Source organism: Lissotriton helveticus, chromosome 11 (assembly GCF_964261635.1).
Source record: "Lissotriton helveticus chromosome 11, aLisHel1.1, whole genome shotgun sequence".
Classification (NCBI taxonomy): Eukaryota; Metazoa; Chordata; class Amphibia; order Caudata; family Salamandridae; genus Lissotriton; species Lissotriton helveticus.
Window position 1 is genome coordinate 1,182,760,917 of NC_136072.1, and position 27,132 is coordinate 1,182,788,048.

At 47.6% G+C, this 27,132-nt stretch overlaps 1 protein-coding gene across 1 annotated transcript in view; it reads right to left on the reverse strand.

The window, feature by feature from the left end:
- Positions 1-27,132, reverse strand: part of ADGRD1 (adhesion G protein-coupled receptor D1) — a 1,126,805-nt gene that overhangs the window by 950,572 nt on the left and 149,101 nt on the right. The window contains exons 7-9 of the mRNA XM_078666340.1: positions 17,056-17,123; positions 4,192-4,335; positions 1,724-1,783 (exon numbers count right to left, since the gene is read on the reverse strand). Coding sequence (XP_078522466.1) covers positions 1,724-1,783; positions 4,192-4,335; positions 17,056-17,123 — 272 coding nt within the window. The remainder of the gene's footprint in view (positions 1-1,723; positions 1,784-4,191; positions 4,336-17,055; positions 17,124-27,132) is intronic.

The window sequence follows — 27,132 nt, forward strand, 5'->3', positions numbered from 1 at the left end:
TGGACAACTGTCACACTTTCACTGCACACGCCGCTTTGGTTGGACCGCTGATGACATCATTACACCACTGTGCACATCATCACTCCTGAGCCCGCGATACGCTCGCGCTGTACATGGATACCTGTCTACATGGTCACACTTTCACTGCACCAGGCGCAGATCACGGCTCACGCCTTCTGTACTTAGCCAGCGGTGCTCTGCACGCAGTGTTTAATCCCCCCCCCGATGCATGAGGGATCTATGCTGCTGCAGTGCACGCGTTGTCCGGAGCTCGTGCGTTGTGTTCACAACTGTCTTGAAATTAGCCAGCTAGAATGCTCAAGCTAATTACGCATTCAAATGAGCAGGCTTTGTTAATGTGGCACTAAGAGGAAACCTGAAAATGAGCCGGGGAAGATGAGATTGAAGCCGGAGCGCGGGGGTTTGTGGTGCATCTGGCAGCGGTGGCGCGTAACCCAGCGATGACTGCCAGCCACAATTCAGCTTCCACCCATACCTATGCCCAGGAGGGGGGGCTGCTAGGAGATAAACCCGTGAGATTAACATTAAAAACAACCGTACGCAACCACTCGTGTTTAAAGAGATACCGGGAGGCGCCGGTGTTAATGCTCATTTGGAAGCATCCCATAAAGAGGGGAATGTGTTACATGGAGATAAAGCTGAGGCCGTAAACCAAAGCATCAGTGTGGCAATCAGCTCCTCCTCACCACGAAAAAACAAGTGCTCACCATTGCGGGATGGCAGCACTATTTATTTATGCATCGCGCTTTCACTTTAAAGTGAAAGCGCGATGCAAAAATAAACATGCGGCGCCCTGTCTCCTTTTGAGACGGCCCATCCAGACTGGATCGCATAGCTTGTTTATACAACACACCTCCTTGCAGTAAGAATCTGCTTTACGACAGCCGTGAAGCAGGCGATCCAGTCCAGGTGGGCCGAAACAAAAAGCCAATGGGAGGCAACCCAGAAAGCTCATTTCCAATAGAAGGCCACCGTTTAGCATAAACGGTGATGCCAGACAATGGAAATGAGGGGCGCGGCATCAAGCACTCTTCTCAAAGTCCTCGCTCACAAAATATCTTGCGGAGGCGGAGCAGCGCTGTGTGCTGCAACTCCACGCGAGACCTAAAAACTGCTTGCCCATCTCTTTGAACTGGGATGGCGCACTTCTACCCGGACAAATCCTATGAAGTCTAGGAGCTCTAACTGGATAGAGTACTATATAAAGCCCAGAGGAAGCATGTTTTTAAAGGCCAGATTAGGGCTTCTTTTATTTCTAACTCCACTAGGATACAGGCCAGTGCTTAATTTGAGCTGGTGGTTTCGGGTGCTCAGCACCAGCTCTTAATCGTTAGTACCAGTCCTTATGATAGTCTGCCACATGGTGGGGCTGTCTGCCTAATTTAGGTATGACAACAACAACAGGTGTTTAATAATTCAATATACATTAACAATGACAAATACCTGACACATAAGGCATTCTTATAGCTTTGGGGCCTGGAATAGCATGAATTGTCACTCTTGTAGGAGTGTGATGGTTAAGAGTTGTGTTATTACTATCATTGGCAGCATGGCAGGGGAAATGTGTGGTGCAAGCCGCAGTGGCCTCCTGTTAGGTGCCCTGGCACTTATGTTTTTTAAAAATTGAGCACGGAACACCAATCCTTTGCTGACCTTGGGATCATAAGGTAGTGTTTTGCAAACGTATAATACCTGATCTTACCTGTGACAGGTCAGCCCATTCTGTCAATTCGAGCACTTCTCCCACAGTCTCGAGGAACACCTAGATACAAAAAAAACAGGACGTCACCACCTATGTCACAAACCCTAGAAACAGGGAAAGACGGCCTCACAAACATAGCACATACACAACAGGTGGAGCAGTGCAAGCTTCCTCTATCCCTAAGGACAGTCACAGGACAGGCGACAGGAGGGTTTTTCATCACAAACACACCCTCTGCATGTGCAGATGCGGTGCAAGCTTCCCCTAGCACAGAGGACAGCCACAGGACAGGCGGCAGGAGTGTTCTTCATCACAAACACACCCTCTGCATGGGCAGATGCGGTGCAAGCTTCCTCTATCCCTAAGGACAGTCACAGGACAGGCGACAGGAGGGTTCTTCATCACAAACACACCCTCTGCATGGGCAGATGCGGTGCAAGCTTCCCCTAGCACAGAGGACAGGTGACAGGACAGGCGACAGGAGGGTTTTTCATCACAAACACGCCCTCTGCATGGGCAGATGCGGTGCAAGCTTCCCCTAGCACAGAGGACAGGTGACAGGAGAGGCGACAGGAGGGTTCTTCATCACAAGCACACCCTCTGCATGGGCAGATGCGGTGCAAGCTTGCCCTAGCACAGAGGACAGGTGACAGGACAGGCGACAGGAGGGTTCTTCATCACAAACACACCCTCTGCATGGGCAGATGCGGTGCAAGCTTCCCCTAGCACAGAGGACAGGTGACAGGACAGGCAACAGGAGGGTTCTTCATCACAAACACACCCTCTGCATGGGTAGATGTGGTGCAAGCTTCCCCTAGCACAAAGGACAGTCACAGGACAGGCGACAGGAGTGTTCTTCATCACAAGCACAAAACATACACAACATGTGAAGCATTGCAAGCTTCCTCTAACACTAAGGACAGGTGACAGGACAGGCGACAGGAGGGTTCTTCATCACAAACACGCCCTCTGCATGGGCAGATGCGGTGCAAGCTTCCCCTAGCACAGAGGACAGCCACAGGACAGGTGGGAGGAGTGTTTTCCCTCACAAACACAGAACATGCACACATGCAGCAGCGGTGCAAGCTTCCACTAACTCAAAGGACAGCCACAGGACAGTTGGGAGGAGTGCTTTCCCTCACAAACACAGAACATGCACACATGCAGCAGCGGTGCAAGCTTCCACTAACACAAAGAACAGTCACAGGGCAGGCGGCAGGAGTGTTCTTCATCACAAGCACAAAACATACACAACATGTGAAGCATTGCAAGCTTCCTCTAACACTAAGGATAGTCACAGGACAGGTGGGAAGAGTCTTATTCATCACAAGCACAGAACATGCATTACACGTGCAGCAGCAATGCAAGCTTCCACTAACACAAAGAACAGTCACAGGGCAGGTGGCACTAGTATGTGCTGCCTCACACAGACAACAGGTACAACATGTGGAGCGTCAGTGCAAGAACAGTTACAAGACAGGGGCCAGGACTGTTTTCCATGACAAACACAGACCAGGTACAACACGTGCAGCATTCGTGCAAGATCCATGTGCATTAGGCATCAGCTACTTCTCTCCGTGTTATGTTCTGTTACAGGTATTTCTAGAGCCCTGTCTTGCTGTCTGCTCCCTGCTCTCTGCCTGACTTGTGGAAACTTATCAGTGATTGGCACTAACAGTGCTCAAGTGTTGCGTCGCCGTGTGACTCAGGTCCGGCTCCGTCCGCACCTTTCTCCGTTGCTGTACATGGCATCCCACCCCTGGGCACTGGAGCTGGAAAAGCATATCAGGCAGGAGGCCTCTGCCCTCCCTGCCGTGCTCTTGTTATATACAGACCACCATATCTGCCCCCAAGGATGACCATTCTACTGGCCCTGGTGATGTCCAGATTGGATTATGCCAAGGCCCTTTATGAGGGACTCCCCAGCACCTGCTGCGGAAACCACAAACCTTTCAGAACGCAGCAGGCCACCTGGCTCTCAGATCCCAGAGGCGAGCTTCGATCTCGTCTCATCTGAAGAACCTGCTTTGGTTTCCTGTTAAAAAAGGATCTTGTTTAAGACTTTGAGTGTCATGCACAGGGTGCTGAACCATCCTGGACCTGTATATCTGTCCACCAGGATTCAATTCTACTCTCCCCTCAGGCTCATCCCTTGGCCTCTTCACTAAAGTTCTGACGGGTAGGCGAGCAAAAACTGGAGGCGTACCCGTCTCCCTCTTGGGTCTTAAAGCTTGAAACAGCATGGCTGCCGAACTACGCCAGAAAACGAGTAGACTTTTAGAAAACAACTTACGACCTGGCTTTTCACTCTTTAACCTGTCCCTTTACGTCCTTTTAATTTCCAATAAGCGCAGGGACACTCTTGGGAGTGGCCACACGCTCTAGACATCTCACTACGCATTCATATCACACACAAGCGTGGACCGTCACCCCACTCCGGAAGACTCAGAAACAGTATATACAAGTACCCTGGTCAGGTTGGAGGCAATCTCTTCAGACATTGGTCTTTTGGGTAAGTTGAGCGACATTTTCTCCAGGTATCCTGGGTGCAAGAAGGCTCCTTTCTCCTCTGTCAGATTCATGATGATGTGGTGGTAGGCATTGGTGGGCACCTAAGAGATAAGGCACGAAAAGACATGTCAGCCAGCAACTTCAATGACCATCAAGTCTGCCCATCACTTGCCATCTCCTGCTATATCATATGGTCCTCAACTTTACTTCCCTTTAGTTTACCCTGCGGCGCGGCTCTCGAAGGCCTGTCTAAGGGCACTTTGTGTTCACTTAATTTTACATCCTACACTTTTTCTAGAGAATTATCGGTGCATTCACTGTCTTTCCTTTATGTCTTCATATGCTTTCCTTGATTCAACATTCCCATCCAAACTCCATTACACCAACATCACCATCAGCTGCAGCTTTACCCATGGTCAGATTGGTAAGGTGGGCACTCGGGCAAATGGGGCGGTATCTGAGTTGCAGCTGTAGACCGTTTTTTTGGCCAGCATGGTGGCGGATTTGGGCTATGTCTGTGCTGTTCAGATGCTCCCAGTGCCCAGTGGGGACCTGAACGGCCTTCCCAAGTGCCGATGGACATCCCTTTTACCAATGTGGAGGAGGTGTCATTCACAGCCTCTCGCTGGGCCGACACATTAATGTATGCAGATTGAGCAGGGGGCTGAGCAGAAGTGGCCTCACCTATATTCAGGTGTATCGAAGCAGCGATCAAACTCTCGCTCAGGCAAAATACGACCTGACTCCTATAAAAATAACAAGAACTGGGATCGACAGAGAGTGCATAAAACAAAATCCAATGGCCCCAGCAGGAACAATTCAATACAAAATTGGAACCAATAAATTACAAAGGATTAATTCTCCGATTACAATAACAAAAACCGGGCAAAATCGTAACTGCATAGTTCGGTCAAACCCCGTTATTCAATTTAACGACATCCATATGCTACGAACTGCCCCTTCTCCTGCAAGGGGAACCACTGACAAGGGCATCATAGGAAACGTGATTCAAAAAACAAAAAAAAATGTCTCTGTACATCAGTCTGACTACATAGTTCCATGCTCGCAAGAACCATCAATTACCCCAATTGCAGAATTAGAACCCATCCTGACTTTCACTCCCGAATATGAGTCAAAGGGCCGGCACGATATCTTAAATAGAGGAAATTTGTTAAGACTATTTGGTCTTGTTCCCGAGTTGAGAGGAATATCTTCGCAAGACCTAGTCTCAGTTGAGTTCGGTCCAAAAATTGATGACTCAAATATCGAAGTCTCTGTGACCACTTGGGCTACCAAGGAGATAGCAGTAAAGATCTTCGAAAACAAACGCCCATTTGAACACTGGGGCATAACCATCATGCAACATATGCGCCCGAGATACCCTTTCCCGCTTGCAAAAAGTATACAGAACATAAACAGAGAGGAGCCATCTAACTGCAGACAGATCTCATGTCTCCAGGGCGCCCGTTCGGCCACAGTAGCCCAAGAAGTGGGCGGACTCGACTTACATCCAATGCATCCTCACATCGGCGGGCCCCCCACACAGGATTGGTCGTGGATCCCGCTAACCCTTAACCAAAAGTACTCCTAAAAAATATGAACAACTACCTCAACGTATATGGTGCAAATCTACATCTAAGGACCGGGTTAATATGTCTAAAATAGGCATCTGCAGTTGGAATATTCACGGGTTTAGCAGTATGGACCAAGACAGTGAGACACAACTTTTCTTCCATAAATATGACATCCTTTTATTACAAGAGACTTGGAACCAAATACCCCCCGCCATTCCTGGCTTCACCGAGCACCATATCCTTGCCGAGAGAAAGTCCAAGTTTGGCCATCCGAGTGGAGGACTATCCACATATATCTCGCAGAGATTAAATTGGGAGTCGGAATCACAGGACGTGGGATTAAACTGGGTTCAGGTAACCAAGATCTCCATAAAACCTCGACTCCAACTGCTATTAATAAATATTTACATTCATCCTGATAAAACCAAAAAAAAAGAGAAACTGGCCCTCCTTATCACTCTCATAAAAACACTTCAGAAATCAAACTCTCAAAGTCTTTTGATACTATCAGGCGACTTCAACTCTAATTTAAATTATGAAGACCTAAACACACATACCCCAAGGCAAAAATCTCAGGGAACGCTTAATCCATCAACCTTAAAGCAACTGTCAACGCTGGGGTTAACAATTTTAAAGCCCGCAACAACTGGTGCAAATTTAGCACCACCAACGTATTTGAGTGGCAAGTCATCGTCAACCATTGACTTTACTTTAATTAGTAATAACTTGCTTGATTCAGTAGTAGACTACGAAATCACAGCACGATCTGAAAGCGATCACTTTCCACAAATTACTTGGATCAACATAGGGGTGTTGGAGTCTGTCCAGTTGACTGTCCTATCTGATCAGTTAGAGAAGTTTAACTTACGAAAATTGCGTTGGAGGGGCAGTGGAACGAAAGCCATCTATGAAACCGCAAGCAATTTTTTTTCTCAATATGAAAATCATCAAAACGAAGACTCGGTTTCAATCTGGACAAAATTGTTAGAAAAATTGTCTCTCAAACACTCTGTTCTGACTGCGCCGTATCAAGGCCCACTAGTCCCACGGGAACCCTGGTTTAATACCAAACTAAGGCAGGAAAAGAGAAAAATAGCCCAGGCACAACGGATGGCAGTAAGGAACAAAACTCTGGCCTCCGCACCAAACTACCTTCTTGTTAAGAGCATGAGAAACAACTACCGCAAAATGTTATGGAAAGCCAAGACAGATTATAAGGAAGAGATGTGGGCAAAGCTACTAACAGCCAGCAAAAAGCGAAATTCAAGGGACTTCTGGGGCATTGTAAATAAACTAAACACTGCGGATCTAATAACTCAGGACCCAGGCATTAGCAAACAAACCTGGGAATCACACGTAAAAAATCTCTATCGTAAAAGGGAACCTTCAGTCTCAGAAAATCAGCACCGCTCTACCACACAACAATATTAAGCTGCTTGAAAGGACCGACAGATAACCTATCATCCCATCCTGACATAGAAAGGTTCAACAATCTGGGGATTGAGCTGGAATTGTTTTCCTGCGATAGAGTTAAAAGGTGCATTGACCATCTTAAATCTGAAGGCGCTCCAGGGCCCAATGGCATCCCCAACGCAGTATACAAACATAACGCTGAGTTTTGGGCACTCCATCTTTCTGCCTTGTTTAATCAAGTCTTTGCCTGCAAGAAGCAGCCACCATCGTGGAATGGTAACATCATCCACCCAATCTTCAAGAAGGGTGACAGGAGTACTCCACTGAATTATCGGCTGATATCCTTAATCGATGTGGAAGCAAAATTATATGCTTCTTGTATTTTGGAGGAGATTCAGGAATGGGTAAATACCAACGACCTAATTCCAAGCTACCAGACAGGCTTCAGAAAAGGGACAGGGACTATAACAAATCTCACAGCCCTAGCCCTCTTGATGGAAAGAGCCAAAACGAACAACAAATGGTTATATGGCTGCTTTATTGACATTAAAGCGGCTTTTGACCGAGTCAGTAGGGGGAGGCTTTGGGAAAAACTCAACGAGTGGGGGCTACCAAAACATGTCCTCCACGCTGTCAAGCTCCTTTATACAGATACCTAGGCAAGGGTCAAACAAGGGCACGGTTCAAGCCTTACGTCCAAAATTCCAACGGAGGATGGACTGAAACAGGGCTGCGTCTTGGCCCCATGTTTATTTAACTTATACCTGGCTGACCTAGGAAAAAAACTCTGCCAAATTGTAAGTCACGCCCCGAAGCTTGGTAACACCCCAGAGCCTATCTTCCAGTTTGCCGATGATATTGTTCTTTTAAGCGGAACCCCAATTGGACTGCAAAGGCTGATAAATGCGCTATATCTCTATTTGAATGAAGAACATCTAGAATTAAATAGAGAAAAGACAAAAGTGATACGTCTTATAGAGCGAAAGCCCATTAAATTTAGCTGGACATTTAACCATCTAGCCATTGGGGTACAGCCACAATATCGGTATTTGGGGGTGACCATAGCCAACGACAACTCAAAAAAAGAGCACTCTGCAGTGTTAAAAGCTAAATCCCAGACGCTAATTTTCGGTTATAGGCGACTCTTTCAAAAACTGGGCGGTCCAAACTACACTCATCTTTTAAAAGTAATGGCCGCTCAGATTTTACCTACATTATCGTATGGTCTTGTTACATGGCTTGGAGGGGAGGCCGGTTTATTAAACGCCTTACAAACTAAAATCTATAAAGTTGTATTTAAAGTACCGAAATGCGCCTCGCCAGCCCAGGTGCGATTAGAATTTGGCCTTCAAAATCAAATTTTTAGGTCCAAGTCAAGGTTTGTTAAATTCTGCCACAAACTCCGTGCTGCTGTACCAGGCTCATTAAACCACCTCTGTTGGCAGGAAATCAATCTTGACTCCACCCAGCCCTGGGCCACCCATCTGCAGACTTGCCTTTCAGACCTTGGATTGCTCGAAGCTTGGTGTAAAAAAAGTGATCGGGTTACTTTCTGCAAACTTGCAAACTCAAATGCCAAAATAAAGTCACTATTGGAAGACAAACAAACATTGACCCATCGACGTCATGCCTGGACAGTCATTTCTTCCTATTCACGTCAACAACCCCAGGCTTACTTGGCAACACATTTTAGTCAACACCTAAAAAAGATTCTTATTGATTTCCGTATGGGCCTTCACGAGTCCAAGGATCTAAGACCCTCTTGGAAACCCCATGATGCTTGCCCAAAATGCAGACTCTGTGGATACCAAAACGAATCTTTAATCCATTTGTTTTGTGTGTGCCCGGCCCTCATGGTGGCTAGAAGAAAATTTTTGCGGGATATCCTAATCAAACTGAACATAAGAACATGTCGCCAAGCGGTCATAATCTGGCTGGGAGGTTCATCGCCAATTCTGACTTGCAGGGGTCTCAAATTTATGATAGAGACTGGGAAGCAGCTGCAGCTCTGTGTATGATCCTTTAAAACATTGCCTGAGGCTCACTCTTTATGTAGTATCCCCCATGCTCATTCCATAAACCTCTACGCAGTCAGTGGGGGGGTCTGACGTAGAGTTTAAGTTTTAATTGTTTTTAACTTTGATATCAACCGTTGCTTCGATTTTTAATGCAAATTGTATTGCGGACATCCGCTAATTGTACTTTTTACAATTGTAAGGATTTTTATTAATTCAACAATAAAATATTCTGATTCACTTTTTTTTTTTTTTTTTAAATATATTCAGGTGTGGTTCCCCACTGTGAATTTATCCTTGCTTAGAGTCCCGGCAACATTTGCATTTTTTTTTTAAATCTCAGTGTAGATAAGAAAACATGCCTCTTTTAGAGAAATCCCCTCCTTGTTTTCATTATACTCAAAAACACTGAATCAGTTTTTTGTGAACAGGTACAATCCACAAATGTAGCCCACTTTTTTTATGGTGCCCGGGCCTATTTTTGATCCCAATCCAACCCTGTCTTCATCTCTGCCCTACGGCCCTGTCTTCATCACCCACTCCAGATGTCTCTCTCACGCGTTTGGGCCCCCCTCTGGATCAAGCTCCCTCCAACATGCTCCTCTCCCTCACGGGCACACCGGTCTTGGTGAGCACACAAGTACAGGTGCTCCAGACTCCAGGGCCTATCTTGTTTTCAGTTTACTTCCTTCTGGAATGTTTAAAGGGGAGTAAAGTAGACAGAGGGAGAGTACTGAACTTGTAGGCATCTCCGTGCAGGAGTGTGAACCATGCACCACTGTGGCCTCAGCTACTGCACTGCCTTCAAACAACCTTTATTTTTTAACTGCAGCCTCTGTTACTGGAGTGAGTACTCCAGGAGTGGTCCCAAAAAGAGGAGGCAATACTTCAGATGGGGCCTGTGTAGGATAAAAATCAATCAATCAATCAGCATTTATATAGTGCAGCACCGTCACCCCTAGGGGTATGTGGGCGGTGTGGATGCGACTTCAGAATAAAGGTGAGAAGCGAGCTTAAAGAGGCAAAATAAAGTTCATTAACGAGCAGAAAGAGGCAGAAACAAGCAGAGAAAGAGGTGGAATAAAGGGCAGAAAGAGGTAGAATAAAGGTCAGAAACTAGCAGAAAGAGGCAGAATAAAAGTCAGAAATTAGCAGAAAAAGGCAAAATAACGGTCAGAAACGAGCAGAAAGAGGCTGAATAAAAGTCAGAAATGAGCAGCAAAGGCAAAATAACGGTCAGAAACGAGCAGAAAGAGGCAGAATAAAGGTCCGACACTAGCAGAAAGAGGCAGAATAAAGATCTGAAACGAGTAGAAAGAGGCAGAATAAAAGCCAGAAACTAGCAGAAAGAGGCAGAATAAAGGTCAGACACTAGCAGAAAGAGGCAGAATAAAGGTCAGATACTAGCAGAAAGAGGCAGAACAAACATCTGAAACAAGCAGAAAGAGGTAGAATAAAGGTCAGAAACTAGCAGAAAGAGGCAGAAAAAAGGTCAGAAGCTAGCAGAAAGAGGCAGAATAAAGATCTGAAACGAGCAGAAAGAGATAGGATAAAGGTCAGACACTAGCAGAAAGAGGCAGAATAAAGATCTGAAACGAGTAGAAAGAGGCAGAATAAAAGTCTGTAACTAGCAGAAAGAGGCAAAATAGAGAGCAGGAGCTAGCGGAGAAGAGGCAGAAAAGAAAGCAGAGGAGGAACAAACCAAAGGCTGCAGAGAGTAATGGACTGTGGGCAAGTTGGACAGAAGGACCACGCAGGGGGACATGGCTCCAGCACTTGACCTAGTACTTAGAACCTTACTTCTAAACGCTTTAAATAAGAGGACTTATTATTATCCAATTTATACTCAATTTACCGACCTCCAGGTGAATGAAAGACTGACATGGCCCTGCCGGGATTCAAACACCTCAAGGTACAGGACACACTGATGCGGCTTCCACAACTTTGTACAGTAACTAAGAAATACTTCATTTGAGAACTGGAAGTAATAATGCAGGTGGCACCTGGAAACAATGTGATGCTATGTTATGTGATGCTTTGTGGTGTTATGTTATGGAATGTTATGTTATACTGATTTGAATAGCGCACAAATCACACAAGAGGGTATCCAGGCGCTCAGTCGAGGAGCTGAAAACTGGACCCAATCCTGCAGTGAGGCCTCCAAACTGCACTCAATGCCCAGTTCAGAAATTATAGTTCTGGAGGCTTCCAGAGATGGAGACAGTGCACCAATTGAGGCATCCAGAGTTGCACACTATATTCCAGATCTGGGCCCCAAACTCCAGATAAAGCCTCAAAAAATAAACGCAAACCCAAAACGAGAACTCCAGAGGTGCACACGCTGTTCCAGATGATTTCCACAGAGCTGAACACAAAATTCCAGTTGAGGCCTTTAAAGGAGACACAGTACTGCAGATGAGGCTGACAGCAGTGGACACAATTCACTGACGAGGACTCCTGGGTCAAGCAGGTAGGTCACATGGTTTCTCCCAGTAAGGGGGGGGATGGGCACGTGTTCCTTGCAAAATATGGGGGCATATTTACAATAACTGGCGCATCCCTGCATATCAGTGGGGATGCGCCAGTTATTGTGCGCCATGCCTCCGCCACCATGGGGCAAAAACGGCACAGATGAGTGACGCATCTGTGCTGTAAAAGTGGCGCATTGCTGGAATTGCGTCGCAAGCGCGACACAGCTCCACCAAGGCTCTGGGGGGGCCCTATCTGCACAGTGCTGCGTCAATCCTTACACCTGCTTCAAGCAGGCGCTGGGTTTGGACGCAGCATGGGCCCAAAAGTGACTGAGTTTAATCTTGTAGATTTCACTCAGCCACTTTTCGGAGGCGTTCCTGTGCCGGAACGCCCCGCCGGCGCAGGAACGCCTAGTTCTGGCACATGGCTTTACAACGTGACGCATCTCCCAGATGGCGCATCTTTTCCCCCCGCTGCGTCACAAAAATGACACAACGGCAGCGTAAAAGCAGCGCAAGGGGCTTGTAAATCTGCCCCTAAGTTCTTACGGATTTGTTGAAATTTACATTGCTATCACCAATTTGGTGATTGAAATCGGAAAAAGCAACAAAAAAAAGACAAAATATGAACTCAGTATCAAAGTCTGCATGGGGCCCCCTCCATTAGTTTATTATATTAGGTGTGCATAAAATTAGAAACCTGTGGTGCAATTTTACGCAGGAAGTACATTTCGCAATTTCACAAACTAGCAAAGTGTCTTACTTTCACAAGATATAAGTTTGCCAGGCTTCACCCTAAAAGAATGTAAGTTTAAGGTTTTTTCTCCTGCAAAACCAACGTTTTGCAGGATTTTTTGACCCTTACATTTTTTTAAGTCAAAATTCGTTACTTTGGTATAGTGAAGTTTTAAAAAGTTTATAAAGAAGACACTTTCACAAATTTTTCACCCCCTTGGGCTCCTTTACCCAGGCTTCTGAAGTCAAATGTATTTTTCTGTCTAATAATCGTATCTTTTACTGAATTTCCAAATACAGATAAATACATTATTTCAATATAAATAGAAGATTAACATTCAATGTAAACATTCCCTCAATTATATCATCCAAAGGCTTAAAAAACTTACAACATTAAACAAGCATGGCAGGTGTTGCTCCCCTACAACACGAGCAAGCTTTGCCTCAGCCAGGAGCTCTGGTCTCGGCGGGCCTGAACCGTTTTTATTTCCATAAGTATTTTTGCTAACATATGCAATTGGCATTACACATTTTAAAGTAATGAAATAAGAATGCCGCCATCTAAAGGGGGAGAGCATATATTTGCCAAACAATTCGTAAAAGATGACCTACAAGAAAAATAAATGGTAAAAAAAACAAAAAAATTAAAGTAGTTATGGTTCCACCAGCTCTGGCACTGGAATGGGCTACTTTTTAGGGGACATGCACAAGTGAAAATGCAGTAACTCACAGTAAAGGCAGGCAATGGATAAAGAGGGCTGGCTTATTGCCCCTTGCTGTGGTAAGGTGAACATACCTGCCAATAGGAGAAGAGGGTTCTCAGAGTCTAGCATGCTATTAATGATCAGTTTTGAGTCTGGTGAAGGGTAGACATATTTTCTTCTTCATATGTTCACGTACCAATAGACCAGTGGTATTCCTTTTGTTGTGATATGAAGGTATGGCTCACCACAGACCAGTTCCTAATCAGTAACTCAAGACCACTCAAGGCTAATATGTGAGACTATTGCCCACATGCATCAAACTGAATTGCATTCGCAAACGGTGCGAATTGCAAAAATCGGCCGTTTGCGAATGCAATTCATTGCTTTGGGATGCATTAAGCTTTTTTGCTTTTTTCGCAATTTAAAAAATCGCAAATTATTTGAGATTTCTTAAATTGCGATTGCATTTAAGAAATCGCAATTTTGCGATTTCTTAAATGCAATGCATGATTTTTTTAAATTGCTAAATCGCAAATAGGAAGTGGCAAATTAACATGAAGTTAAACTTCATGGTAATTTGCGAGAACTTTCAAAAATGCACAAAAGTGCATTTTTGAAAGTTTCATTTTACACACACACACATGCCCTTGGGGCATGTGTGTGTGTAAAAAGTACTTAAAGGTACTGTTAGACCTGGCACCTTGGCGTGAGTTTCCCTTCCACTTTTTGCTGTTGTGCCTCAGATGTTTTTGCTGGTGTCCGCTGCTCAGGGCACTGCGCCACGGCCAATCCGTGCCGCAGTGCAAGTGCTCCCTACTGTAAAGTGTATCTGTGATTGATGTCCATAATTGGTTCATTGGATTTACTGTCAGTCCCCAGTAAAGTGCACCAGGAGTGCCAGGGCTTGTTAATACCAATACTGCTAGTGGGCCTGCAGCGCTGGTTGCGCCACCCACAGAAGCAGCCTTAAAATGTGTCTAGGGTCTGCCACTGCAGAACCTGCGTGCAGTCTGGTACTGTCATGCTGGCTGGGCAAGTGCACACACTTGCCAGCCCCTAAACCTTCCCTTAACTTCATATTAGTCACCCCTATGGTAGGCCTAAGGGCAGGGTGCATTGTACGTGTAAGGTAGGACATGCTCTGATGTGTGTGGCATGTCCTAATAGTGAATTACTGCCAAATTCGTTTTTCACTATTGTAAGGCTACCTGTTCCCTTTAGGCCCGATGGGCTGCTGGAATTATTACACTCTATAATCCCAGCAGGCTCAGGGAACATGGTAGAAATTAATGTTTAGTATGCCTGGACTCAGAATAATAAAATACTTCTTTTAGTAAAGTTTATTTTAATATCCTGTGTTTGCAAATGCTACTTTTAGAAAGTTAGCCTTTGCTTGCCTAAACCATTTCAGCCCGCCTCTGCTTGGATGTGTATCTGACTGTCTGAGTTGTGTGAGTGACAGGGCTGAGGGGTGACAGGTGGTGAATGGGAGGATTACACCTTAGTGGGAGGTGGGAGTTTCCCTGGACTATGCATCAGGCTGTGCTCTGCCACCACAATGCTGGCTCCGCCCCCCTGGGGAGCGACTGATGACTCAGCCTGCACCTGGCCCAGGAAGGGCGAAGCTTGTCAACAAAGTACTCCTGGCTGCCCCTCTCCACACAATGCTGGCTCCGCCCCCCTGGGGAGCGGCTGATGTGCCTGCCCACACACTGAATGCAGAAGCCAGAAGTACCCCCAACAAGTGCTCAGAGGCTGAGAGCAGTTAGGCAAAGGCCCCCCTGGCCTGTAAGAACAAAAGAAACTGTGTATAAAAGTAGGAGCCCTGCTCCTTGTAAATTAGATCCTGTTTGTGCTACAGAAGAAACTCTGCCCGAAGAGAAGGACCTGGAAGAAGACTACAAGGAGGAGTGCTGTCTCTGGCCTGTGTCTGGTGCCTTGCTGCAGAAGGAGAGGAGAGAAAAGACTACAAGAGACTTTTGCTTTTATTGAACTTTGTGCCAAACTCTGCTGAAAGATCTCCAAGGGCTTGCTGTGGAACTTGCCCCCTGACCAGCGCCTCAGGAACAGTGGGCGCTACCCCCCTTGACAGAGGAACCGCTGTGAAATGCTGCTTTCCCCCAGCACGCCTATCCAGGAAAAGCGGAGCGCGCTGTGACCATCGCGCTCTCCACCAAGCTCTGGGTATTGCCATCCCTCTAAGCACCGTGACTGCCGCCTGCTAGGCCCAGAAGCATCGCAAAGACCAGCCCCGCTGGCCCGAGCACCGTGACTGGCCCCGAGCCGCAGCTCGCAACGTGAAGAGAGGTCGTGCCCGGTGCCTGCTTGCACCCCTTCGTGACTTGTGCCCCTGAACTCGCCTGCCGCTGTCCGAGGAACAGCTGCGGCGTGTGGTGCAAGAACGCCGCCTGGATTGCCTGTGACGTGCTCTGCGGATCGCCGCCCACTGCGTGTGCCCCCTCTGTGAGGAACCCCGAGGCGCTCTGTCATCGTGACCCGGCCCGCGCCGCAACGCCAACCTCTGAGCTCGAGCCGAGCCGCCGCTCGCTCCAACCCAGGGAGGAAGACACTGCGACGAGGATCACCGCGCCGACCTGCGACCTGATCGCCTTGACCCCTGCTCAAGAAAAGAAAGGTACTGTTGTTGCCCCGCGGTGCGAGCATCTGGCCTGCCCCGCTCGCACCGCCCTCTGATCAGCACAGCCCTCGGAGCCGCTTGTTGAACGCTCCCAGGGCCCCCGCTCTCTCCCCCGCCAGCCGTGCACAGCCGGGCGGCTCGCACTGAGAGGCGGACTCGAGCTGACCTGCCGCCGCTCCCGCCAGAAGCGTGAGCCCGGGCCGGTCGGGCCAATTCAATCATCAGAGGTGCGCCAAGGCCCCCAGCAGGCAACCCCGCCTTTTTGCTAACATTGAACAGGAAAGCCCCAAACAAAGTCGTATTTGGGGAATAAGACAAACAAGCTGATTAAACACTGTGACTTCGCTGAGAGTAACTGGAACCTTGCATTTTAAAGTAACAAAGCTGTATTTACAAGCCTGCTTCTGAAGATATATAAAGAGAGTATATTTTTACTACAATACAGTTTGGTGTCATTGTGTGGTGGGTTGGTGGTGATGGTGTGATACTGCAAATGTTTAACCACATGTGCCCCAGAGATTAGCCTAGACTGCTTGCGCCACACTACCTAGAGGGTGAGCAGGGGTTATTCTTGAAGGTAATCCTTTGCCCTGACTTGGAAGAGAGGGTCCCTGCTTGTCGCTAGTGCTGCACTGCGCCAACCAGAGACCCCCAATTCCAACATGTACATTTCAGGGGTGCAGGGGGGGTCCTTTGGACCCCCCTGCACCCTTGAAATTGCATTCTCATTTTGCGATTCCTTAATTGCGAATCGCAAAATGAGAATGCCTTCACATTCATTCCTATGGGCCTGTAGGCCCATAGGAATCAATGAAAAGGGATTCCTTAATTGCGATTCGCAAATTGTGAATCGCAATTAAGGAAAATTAAGAAATCGCAAAAAAAATTGTGATTTCTTAATGCATAGACGTTTGCGAATTCTTAATTGCAATTCCTTAATTTTCGCAATTAAGAATTCGCAAACGGGAACATTGATGCATGTGGCCGTATGTGACAAGATGCCCAAAATGTAATAACAAGGTCTACAGAACTTTGCTTCACTCTTACACCCTGGTAGATGTCTCCAAGATGTTCTTTAATATGTTTTCTAGAATGTTCTTTCTCCAAGTCATATTAACTCTTTCAGGTTAATTGCCCGGCCTCGGGCATTATTCCACTGTCCTGGTCATTAACTAGGACTTTGACCCCATTTCTGTGCCGGAGTCAAAGGGTGGACCCGGTGAGGGGTCTGACTCATGGTCGCCCCATGCAGGGGTTGGCTAACATCTTACCGTGGGGCTTCCGCTAGTGCCGGCGACGCTGGCCAAGGGCGGCGGCGTCGACGCAACATTGGCTCCACCTGCAAGGACAAAGACATATGTTATTCACTTATAACAGAGCCCCTGAGAAATAAACATTCATCAAAGAAATTAAAGCACAGAGCCTCTGGTCAGTACAGTGTGACGTAAGATGGAAAGTAGCTTTAATCCCTCGTAGGTCTTGCTTCCACCGTGACTCAGGGAAGGTTGTGTGACGGAATCACGCCTGCGTTTACCACGCATGCCGGTTCCACGCGGTCTTAACCACGCAAGTCTTAATCACACATATGCCTTTACCACGCAAATGTCTTTACAACTAAATATGCATTGTTAAGGCATGTATGGCAAAGACTTATGCGTGGTTAGTACTTATCATTGAAGTGAAACCCCCCAGTCCCCCACCCTGAGCCCTAAAACAGCACCCCAAGCCTCTGCGGAGACCTAAAACTACCACCCTTCCTCCTAAAACCAACCCCTCTCTCCACAAGAACTTAAACACTTAAACCTTCCCTGTCCCCCCCCCCCCGTCCCCCAAGCCCTAAAAAGAAGTAGAAACTATCCCTCTCACCTCACATCATGGCTCCATAGGGCTGGGTCTGAGTCAGTCTTTCTATAGTAAATGATGTTGGAACATTAGGGACCTGGGGCCCGATGTACTGAATACTTTAGCATTTGCAAACTAACCGATTTGCAAAATCAGAGGGTTTGCAATTGCAAAGAGTTATGTGCAATGTTCTAACCAATTTTGCAGTCAAAAAAGGGTTCTTGACTAAAAAACTGGGTTTTGCAATCCATTCCGTATCACAAAGGGGCCATGAAAAGGGGAAACGCTTCTTATCCCGAGATATAATGTTATGCATTTAGTAATAGTGCGATGCGAGTGACTGCAATTGCAAGTCGCAAACCATTGATCAGTTACTGACACTGAACTGATTTGCAAAGGAGAAGGGGTCCTCTTGAGGCCTATTACACTTTGTGAATTAATGTGGGTGACATAGGGGGGGCAGGCGCTGGTACAGAGTGCCACAGCCTGCACCCCGCTGTAGTCACGAACAGAAGGCATTTTCTTTTTTTAAAGTAACACCAATGACTTTAATGAAATTTCCAGAAGTAAGGCTGCATCACTGATAGACAGTCAGTCCAGGGCATTCCAGGACTTAAGCCTGAAGCACCCAGGATTTATATTTTCAGTGGCACCTCCCCCCCCTCTTCATGAGGGACAGTGTCCTAGCAGGGCTCTGCCTGGCTGATGATGGCACTGACTGCCCTCAGGGCTGTGAGACCTTCAGACTTACAACCCATGGCTCAGCCTATGCATCAGCACATGTAAAGCGCCTAAATGCCTGACCCAGACATGGTGAGCGTCTGTCGGTCTGACCTTTGCTCGGCCAGACAAACATTCATTATGCTCTGAAAGGAGTGGGGCAGAGCCCCAACACCCATAATGATGGGCCGCCACTTTTCCGCTCTATGAAACCAAAGTGTCAATATTCCAGCCCAGCTGCAGAGCAGGGCTCCCTCCCACTGAGCAATGCACCAGGAACCATGCAGCCACAGACCCCTTCACAGACACCCGAGGGTGAAAGCACTGCCAGGCCGGCCCTAAGGATTCCAAACTGAGAACTCACTTGGAGCCCAGATCACAAGAGGGGTTTCCCTGATCTGCATTTTGTGCAGACTCCAATACATAACAAGCATTAGAAATGCAATCGGGCTCGGATTTATTTGAGTTTGAGCTAATGGCATTATAAATGCCAATGTATTGTTGCTATGTGTTGTGGAGTGTGTTCATGTGGTGTGTACTGCCAGTGATCTCACCACTCTACTCACTACTCTACTCACTACTCTACTCACTACTCACTACTCTGCACTCACTACTCACTACTCTGCACTCACTACTCACTACTCTGCACTCACTACTCACTACACTACTCACTACTCCAATCACTACTCTACTCACTACTCTACTCACTACTCTACTCACTACGGCTGTGCACACATGCACTGTGGATTAGTATGTCAAGGAAAATGCCTAAGTATTATTTCTCGTTAAAATACTTTTATTAAAATGTTCACTTCAAACAATGTAATATTCTTTCCAGTCTTTAAAAACAATAACATTGCATTAGTTTATTTGACAATGTTATGGCCCATTGCAGTGAAATGTAACGACTGTGATGCATGTTAGAGGACATTTTGATGTAGACTGAAAGTCAAATTTAGGCATAAAACCAACTTGAAATATTCTAATAAACTAGAGAACTTCGCTTTGGTCTTATTCTTGCCAAAATAAACGGTGTTTATGCACACTGCTCTATTCATAGGGGTTAGACTTGTGTGGCTTAAAATATTCTCAGCTGCGGCGCTGCATGTTATGTTCTTGAGTGTGCGAATGATGTGTTTACTTTTTAATTCCACTCAAACACTGCGGTTAATATATATTTTTTTCCATTCAAAGTGAGATTCAGTTTAAAAAGTCTGGCTCTAGGTTGCTCTTCTCTTTTATAATTTCTCAATTTTTACACTTCATGTGGTGGCGGAAGGTTAAAAAATGTACAATGCATTTTTCGTTCTATAAAACGCACCTGGGACTCTCTCGCTGTGTGCTCTTGGACAGACCAGGATGCGGCCATCACATCGCTGGTGTGTTCGAGGCTCCCTTCTCGCTTGCAGTATCTGTGTTTGACCTCATATGAGATCACAGCTGCAGGGAGTTTGATGGGAGAGGCCTCGGTTCAGGGACATCAAAGGATTTTGGGGGCTCTGGGCCAAACGCATCTTGGGGGCCGCTTTTTGGAACAGCTTTGAATTTATGATCCAATTTCATCTCTTTCATGCCCTCTTTGGCCAGGCCACTGACAGTGCACAGTCCCACGTCCAGATTATAAATGTGTTTACATCGAATATTCTTGGATAATGTGACCCAGCAGCGGCCCACTAATATTACTGCAAATAATCTGAGCGAGCCCCTCCCATTTCTCACACATCATGTCCTATTTTGATATAAATAAAACTTTTTTACGGAGGTTGCATTAAACATAAACACATGACTCTGCAGAATATCTGTAATAAGCTCTCACACATCACCCACATTAAAATAAATTAAAGGAAAAAAGTATTTTAAACAATTTTAGGGGAGAGGGTGTAGCCTTGTGGCCAGAGCGGCGGACCTCGAAGCTGGGGGACTGGTTGGAGTCTCGGCAGAGACGCTCTACGTCCTGTGATTCTGGGCAGATCAGGTCATCTCCCCGCACCTCTCAAAAATGAATGTGTCTGTAACGAAAACGGTGCTATGTAAAGCGCTCTGATACCCGATGCCTCGGGGCTAGTGCGCGCTATATAAAGCTCTAAAAAAACCTTACCAAAAGAAATGTTTCAGAAGGGAATTCACACTGATCGGCTGTGCCTGTCAGAAGCAACTACGACGCTGGGCGCTAACTCGCGCTGGGAAAATCAGATTTACGTCAAACCAGGGCAGGGGGGACCCGGGACCCGGGAGGGCGGAGAGGGGTGTGTGTGCTAATCTGCGCCTGTCTACAGCCTGTCTACCTTTAGTCATGTAAGGAAGAGTGTCATAATCTTGTCTCGGCAACTGGCACATTAATGACCCGCTGGCATCGCCTGCATGTGGCCGGCGCTTCCCTCGCACGCCTTTGATCTGGTGAATAAAGAGGCTAAGAGGGCGTTGGACAGGTGGGTGACTGACAACCGTTTATCTGTACGTCTGTCTGTCTGTCACCGGCCCTCATCCCTCTGGATACGCGGACCCTTCCTGTGTTGTTATCTTATCTCATACCCTACACTCCTGTCAGCTGCTTAAATGACGCTCTCGTGCACGTGTCACTGTCCGGACGAGGAGCGCCGGCCGGATAAATAGGCCGCTCGCCTTCCCTCGTGAGCACCACAGGCCCGAAGCGCGCGGAGCAGAGCACGGGCCGGATACGTAGGAGTAACCGTGCTTTATGCGCACGGGACGAGGGGCACTGAGGGGGGTGAAAGGGTGCCCCACGGCCGATGCTCGTGGCGGGTGCCACCAAACGCGAGGAAGCCCCCCGTGGCACCCTGAAGCCTTTACGTGTGCACTAATGTGCGTGCACACCTCCATTTGCACACCTGTAGCAGCGTTCTCTGCACAACGATGAAGGTGCGCCTAGCTCAGGGTGTTTCGCTCCATTCACAGTAACAGCTTTATAAAAAGTGCACAGCCAAAGGATGAAAAACGTGAGGGGGCTTATTTACAAGTCCCTTGCGCCGCCGGTGCCTCACTGTTAATATGGGTAAAATGACGGACCAGCGGCGCAAGAGCCTTGTAAATAAGGCCCGAGATGACCCACTGCGAAATCCTAAAATTGGGCCTGTGCGCAAGCTGACCATTGGGGATGGTGCGCCAGGGGGTGCGCGCGCCCGGCGGTGCACAGCGCAATGCGCGTTACACGGTCCTTGGAAGGTGATGCTGCGCCGAGGATGAAGGCGCTATGCTGGCTCGTGCGACCAGTGCCACCGCCGCGTATCTGTGCAGTTAGTGCACAGTCAGAAGAGGTGAGACACGGGGCCTCTGCTCCTGGTGAACTGTGACCTCTGTGCACACCCGGGGGCCTCCCTGGGCTGTCCAGCACCAGGTGCCTTGGGGCACAGGCCCAGCTGTGTCCCGGGGTGCACGCACAGCTCTGCACATGCGGCTTTAACCTACGACCACCTGCACCGTATGGGCGCACCCCCCTAAAGTGTGCCAGGGGAGTTCTGTGCATTTGAAGGGCGCGCATTTCCTCTCACCGGCTTTGAACAGGAACGCGTGCTCCTGTGCACAACAGATCGGTGCAACTGCACCTGTGAACTGCACCGAAACGCCCCAGGTTTCTGGGCGCCCCGGGGGTCACGGGAGGGCCGCTCCTGCGTGAAGTGTCGCGGACGCGCAGTGTGCAGGGGAACGAGGCCGGTACACACAGCACAGCAGCGCCAAACCACACATGCGTGACGTGTGCACACACGAGTCACTACCAATGGACTTTGCTTTATGAAGTTTCACTGAAACGCCAGGAGCTGGGATGAAACATTGCAGTCCTGCTCAGGGTCCGCGCCTGCATTCCGGCCGGAGAGGGGGGGCCCTCAGGCAGCGGGAGGGGGGCCAGCTTTCAGCAGCGACGGCGGTGATTGCGCGCTCCTCCCCGTGCGCCCGGTACTGTGAGGCGAGGCGGCGGCAGGCACCCTTCCCAGGCTCACTGCCGTGAAATGGATCCAAAACAAAAATATCCAGAAAAAAAAATGCTTCCGGGACCTAACAAGGAAGCTGCGCGCTGAGCGCTGCAGAATTGTGAACGCGCCCGGCCATCTGCATTCACTAACGGAGGCACCCTGACAGCTCCTAATTACAATTTATGTACTTCTTTGCGCGAGCACGCACGAAATATGCCTCAAAATGGCGGAACAAAACTACATTTACCCTATCACTTCAAGCCTATTAAAACGAAAACACAAGGAAGACGAATCACTGACCAGATGACAGAAAACGCTAAGGAATGTCTGGAATTTCTCTCTCCAAGGCCCTAGGAGATACTTCTTCTTTTTTTTCTCCTTTAACATTAGTTCTCGAAACTCCTCCCAGTTTCACTGGGAAGGAGTCCGAGCCCTAAAAAGCATCCACACACTCTCAAAAAGTCCCATGTGTGCCTCAGGCATATAAGCCAGGAAGGTAGGGTTTCCACCTTTCTTAGAAAAAACATACCGGCCATTTGTGTTTCACTATTCTGTAGTAGCCAGGGGCTGGTAGGTGAAAAAGAATTAGTGCAAAATTGTCAAGATATTTTTGTAAAATGGTAATTATCATCTGTTCGTTCTAATAATCAATGTGAAATGAATTTGACAGCTCTCAAATACTTTTTAGCTGATTTCTTTTTGTGTTTTTGCTGTTTTAGGTTTACTTTTCAGAAAAGAAAAATGCCCTAAAATCCTGCCAGGTGGTAACCTCGTAGGAAAGTGGCGTGTGCAGATTCTGCACATGCCCCATACACAGACAGATGTAGGGCCCTTCTCCTACAGCAGTCCAGAGTATCTGCGGATTGTAGTAGGGTTTTCTATGCAATCCTGAGACATAGGATCTCTTTGCGCCCGTTATTAGAACATTGAAATGCTGGTAGCTCCATTGAAAACAATGGAGTGCTCTGGGCTTATAATGGCTGGTGTAAGCCTGGAGCTCCAACATTCCAATCTTTCTTTGTTCACAGCTCTGGCTGTCAACAAAGGCTTCAAGGACCACACTCACATAAGGCTTTGCTCTTTTTTGTTAGAACATTCTGCCCTCTAGTGGCAGAATGTTCTAATAGCCTTATAGCCCTTCGTAGCTGGGCTATACCGGCTATTAAAGTCCCTCTCCCTTGTTAAAGGCCCTCACCTTCGGCTCGGGGCCTTTATCGCTGGAGAGAGCCTTTAAAAGCCGGTATAGCCCTCTACGGCGGGCTATAAGGCTATATTAGAACATTGGAATGTTGGGAGCTCCATTGAAAACAATGGAGTGCACCGGGCTTATAATTGCTGGTATAAGCCCGGAGCTCCAACATTCCAATGTTTCTTTGTTCACAGCTCTGGCTGTGAACAAAGGCTTCAAGGACCCTGAGGGGATTCCAATCCCCTCACGCTCCCATAAGGCTTTGCTCTTTTTTGTTAGAACATTCTGCCCTCTAGTGGCAGAATGTTCTAATAGCCTAATAGCCCTTCGTAGCTGGGCTATACCGTTATTAAAGTCCCTCTCCCTTGTTAAACGCTGGAGAGGGCCTTTAATAGCCGGTATAGCCCTCTACGGCGGGCTATAAGGCTATAGTACACCACACAGGAGCCATGGACGGTAGAGGCAGAAGGGCCATCCTCACTCCAAACTCTGGAATGGGATTATCAACTGAGGATTGGGATGTAGGTACCCTGTACAACTCGTATATGTAAGTGTGCACCCATGGGTACGGAGCCACGTGAAAAGTGCCCCCCCCCTTCGCATGCACCTGTGGTTCATGGGAGGCAGTGCACGAGAGAGCAGCAGGCGTGCACCCCTCCCCCCTCGAGTGCAGCATCTGAGGGGGGACTGAACATGGAGAGCTTGGATGGAGGCATGCGACCGGATGTATGACATTACAACGCATGCTTTTACATTGCATGCTTTTACATCACAGTTTTTACAACGCATGCTGTTACAACGCATAGCGCTTTGGGGTGCTGGATAGTGAATAGTTTAATTTACTTTTCCAACTCCAGTCCCCGTGGACACTAGGGAAGGTGTTGGATAGTAAATTAAATCTATCCCCTATCCTAGAGCGCCCCCCAGCGCAATGCGTTGTAATGGTTTGCGTTGTAAAAGTTGCAATGTAAAAGCACTGCGTGGTAAAAGTTGCGTTGTAAAGGATGTTTCCCCATGCGACCTGCTGCATGCCTAGACAGGAGAAGACGGAGTCCCATCAAGGAGGGGATAGTACAAGCGAACTCAAAATCAAATCCAACCATTCTTTATTGTTTTAGTTAGTTAAAACCATTACAACGTGCTGTAGATAGTTATACTCGATTTTTTTTAAAGAATTGTACTTTTTGTTTTTAAACTTCAATTGATTGACAGTGCATTGGTTACACGGCTCATGTATGAGTAACAAAAGATGACAACATGCAATAAAATCAGGCCAGCATGGTCTGTTTTGTGAAGCTCAGTCTCAGTTCATTGGACTTTCAGGACTGGCAGAGGGTCATTGTAAAGTGTCTGCCTCCAAATTGCTGTTCTGTAACTCCCCTTGGGCCGGACTGAGCTCATTTTTCATACAGGGTTAAGTACAAGCGAACTACTCCCCACTTTGTGATTTATTCTTCGATTCTTAGGCAATCCCTCTGTGGTCCCTGTGTGTTATTGATTCACGTGCTCCCAGGTAATGAGGTGAGCCTTTGTGTACACATGCCTTTTGTTTAGCTCGTTTCTGAAATTACCTTTTGAATGACATTTTAATTATATTTGTATGGCACCCTCGTAGAAGTGATTGCTTTAGGTCTGATTGGGGTCTACTTTATTTTCCGAGTGTCACGCTGACCTTTTGAGTCCTCGATTGTAAATTGTTGTTTTTATTTTGAGGTTACTAAGTCAACAATAAGCAGCTCATGATGCAGACAAGAGGTTTACTACTGACCGTGTTTCTTACTGTTGGAGGTCGCTTGTCTCACATGTATACATTGCTATCAAGTCTTCTGGGTCTGGATGGCGCCAGCCTGCATGCACACATATGTAGCATGTTGGTTCTGAGGTATTTGTGCGTGCATCCTACTGCTAACGTGGTTCCTCCATTAGCGACAGCATAGCCATAACCAGGTACCAAAAATAAAGACCCAAATACACCCGGCTTCCGGCCATGCTCTCGTCTTTCTTCTCACGAGGGTTCAAGGGTCTCCTTGATGAGGGAAGGCGCGTACGCCACCATGGTAGCAGCCAATAGCACCGCGTCATCTCCTCTCTTCATCTCAGCCTTCAGGCTGGTCATGCTGCGTGTCATGCACGTACTTCGAGAGGTCTTCTTCTTGGTGGTTATGCTGCTGCATGTCATGCATGTACTACCAGACGTCTTCTTCTTGGTGGTCACGCTGCTGCTGCGTGTCATGCATGTACTTCGAGAGGTCTTCTTCTTGGTGGTCATGCTGCTGCGTGTCATGCACGTACTTCGAGAGGTCTTCTTCTTGGTGGTCATGCTGCTGCGTGTCATGCATGTACTACCAGAGGTCTTCTTCTTGGTGGTCATGCTGCTGAGTGTCATGCATGTACTACCAGAGGTCTTCTTCTTGGTGGTCATGCTGCTGAGTGTCATGCATGTACTACCAGAGGTCTTCTTCTTGGTGGTCATGCTGCTGCATGTCATGCACGTACTTCAAGAGGTCTTCTTCTTGGTGGTCATGCTGCTGCTGCGTGTCATGCATGTACTACCAGAGGTCTTCTTCTTGGTGGTCATGCTGCTGCTGAGTGTCATGCATGTACTTCGAGAGGTCTTCTTCTTGGTGGTCATGCTGCTGCGTGTCATGCACGTACTTCAAGAGGTCTTCTTCTTGGTGGTCATGCTGCTGCTGCGTGTCATGCATGTACTACCAGAGGTCTTCTTCTTGGTGGTCATGCTGCTGAGTGTCATGCATGTACTTCGAGAGGTCTTCTTCTTGGTGGTCATGCTGCTGCTGAGTGTCATGCATGTACTTCGAGAGGTCTTCTTCTTGGTGGTCATGTTGCTGCTGCTGCGTGTAATGCATGTACTTCGAGAGGTCTTCTTCTTGGTGGTCATGCTGCTGCTGCGTGTCATGCATGTACTACCAGAGGTCTTCTTCTTGGTGGTCATGCTGCTGAGTGTCATGCATGTACTTCGAGAGGTCTTCTTCTTGGTGGTCATGCTGCTGCTGAGTGTCATGCATGTACTTCGAGAGGTCTTCTTCTTGGTGGTCACGCTGCTGCTGCGTGTCGTGCACGTACTACCAGAGGTCTTCTTCTTGGTGGTCATGCTGCGTGTCGTACATGTACTACCAGAGGTCTTCTTCTTGGTGGTCATGCTGCTGCTACATGTCATGTATGTACAAATAGAGGTCTTCTTCTTGGTGGTCATGCTGCTGGGTGTCATGCATGTACTTCCAGAGGTCTTCTTCTTGGTGGTCATGCTGCTGCTGAGTGTCATGCATGTACTACCAGAGGTCTTCTTCTTGGTGTTCCTGCTGCTTCTGCGTGTCATGCCCATACTAGGAGAAGTCTTCTTCTTGGTGGTCAGGCTGCTGCTGCATGTCATGCATGTACTACCAGAGGTCTCCTTCTTGGTGGTCATCCTGCTGCATGTCATGCACATACTATCAGAGGTCTTCTTCTTGGTGGTCATATTGCTGCATGTCGGTCACGTACTACCAGAGGTCCTGTTCTTGGTGATCATGTTGCTGCTGCATGTCATGCACGTACTACCAGAGGTCTTCTTCTTGGTGGTCATGCTGCTGCTGAGTGTCATGCATGTACTACCAGAGGTCTTCTTCTTGGTGTTCATGCTGCTTCTGCGTGTCATGCCCATACTAGCA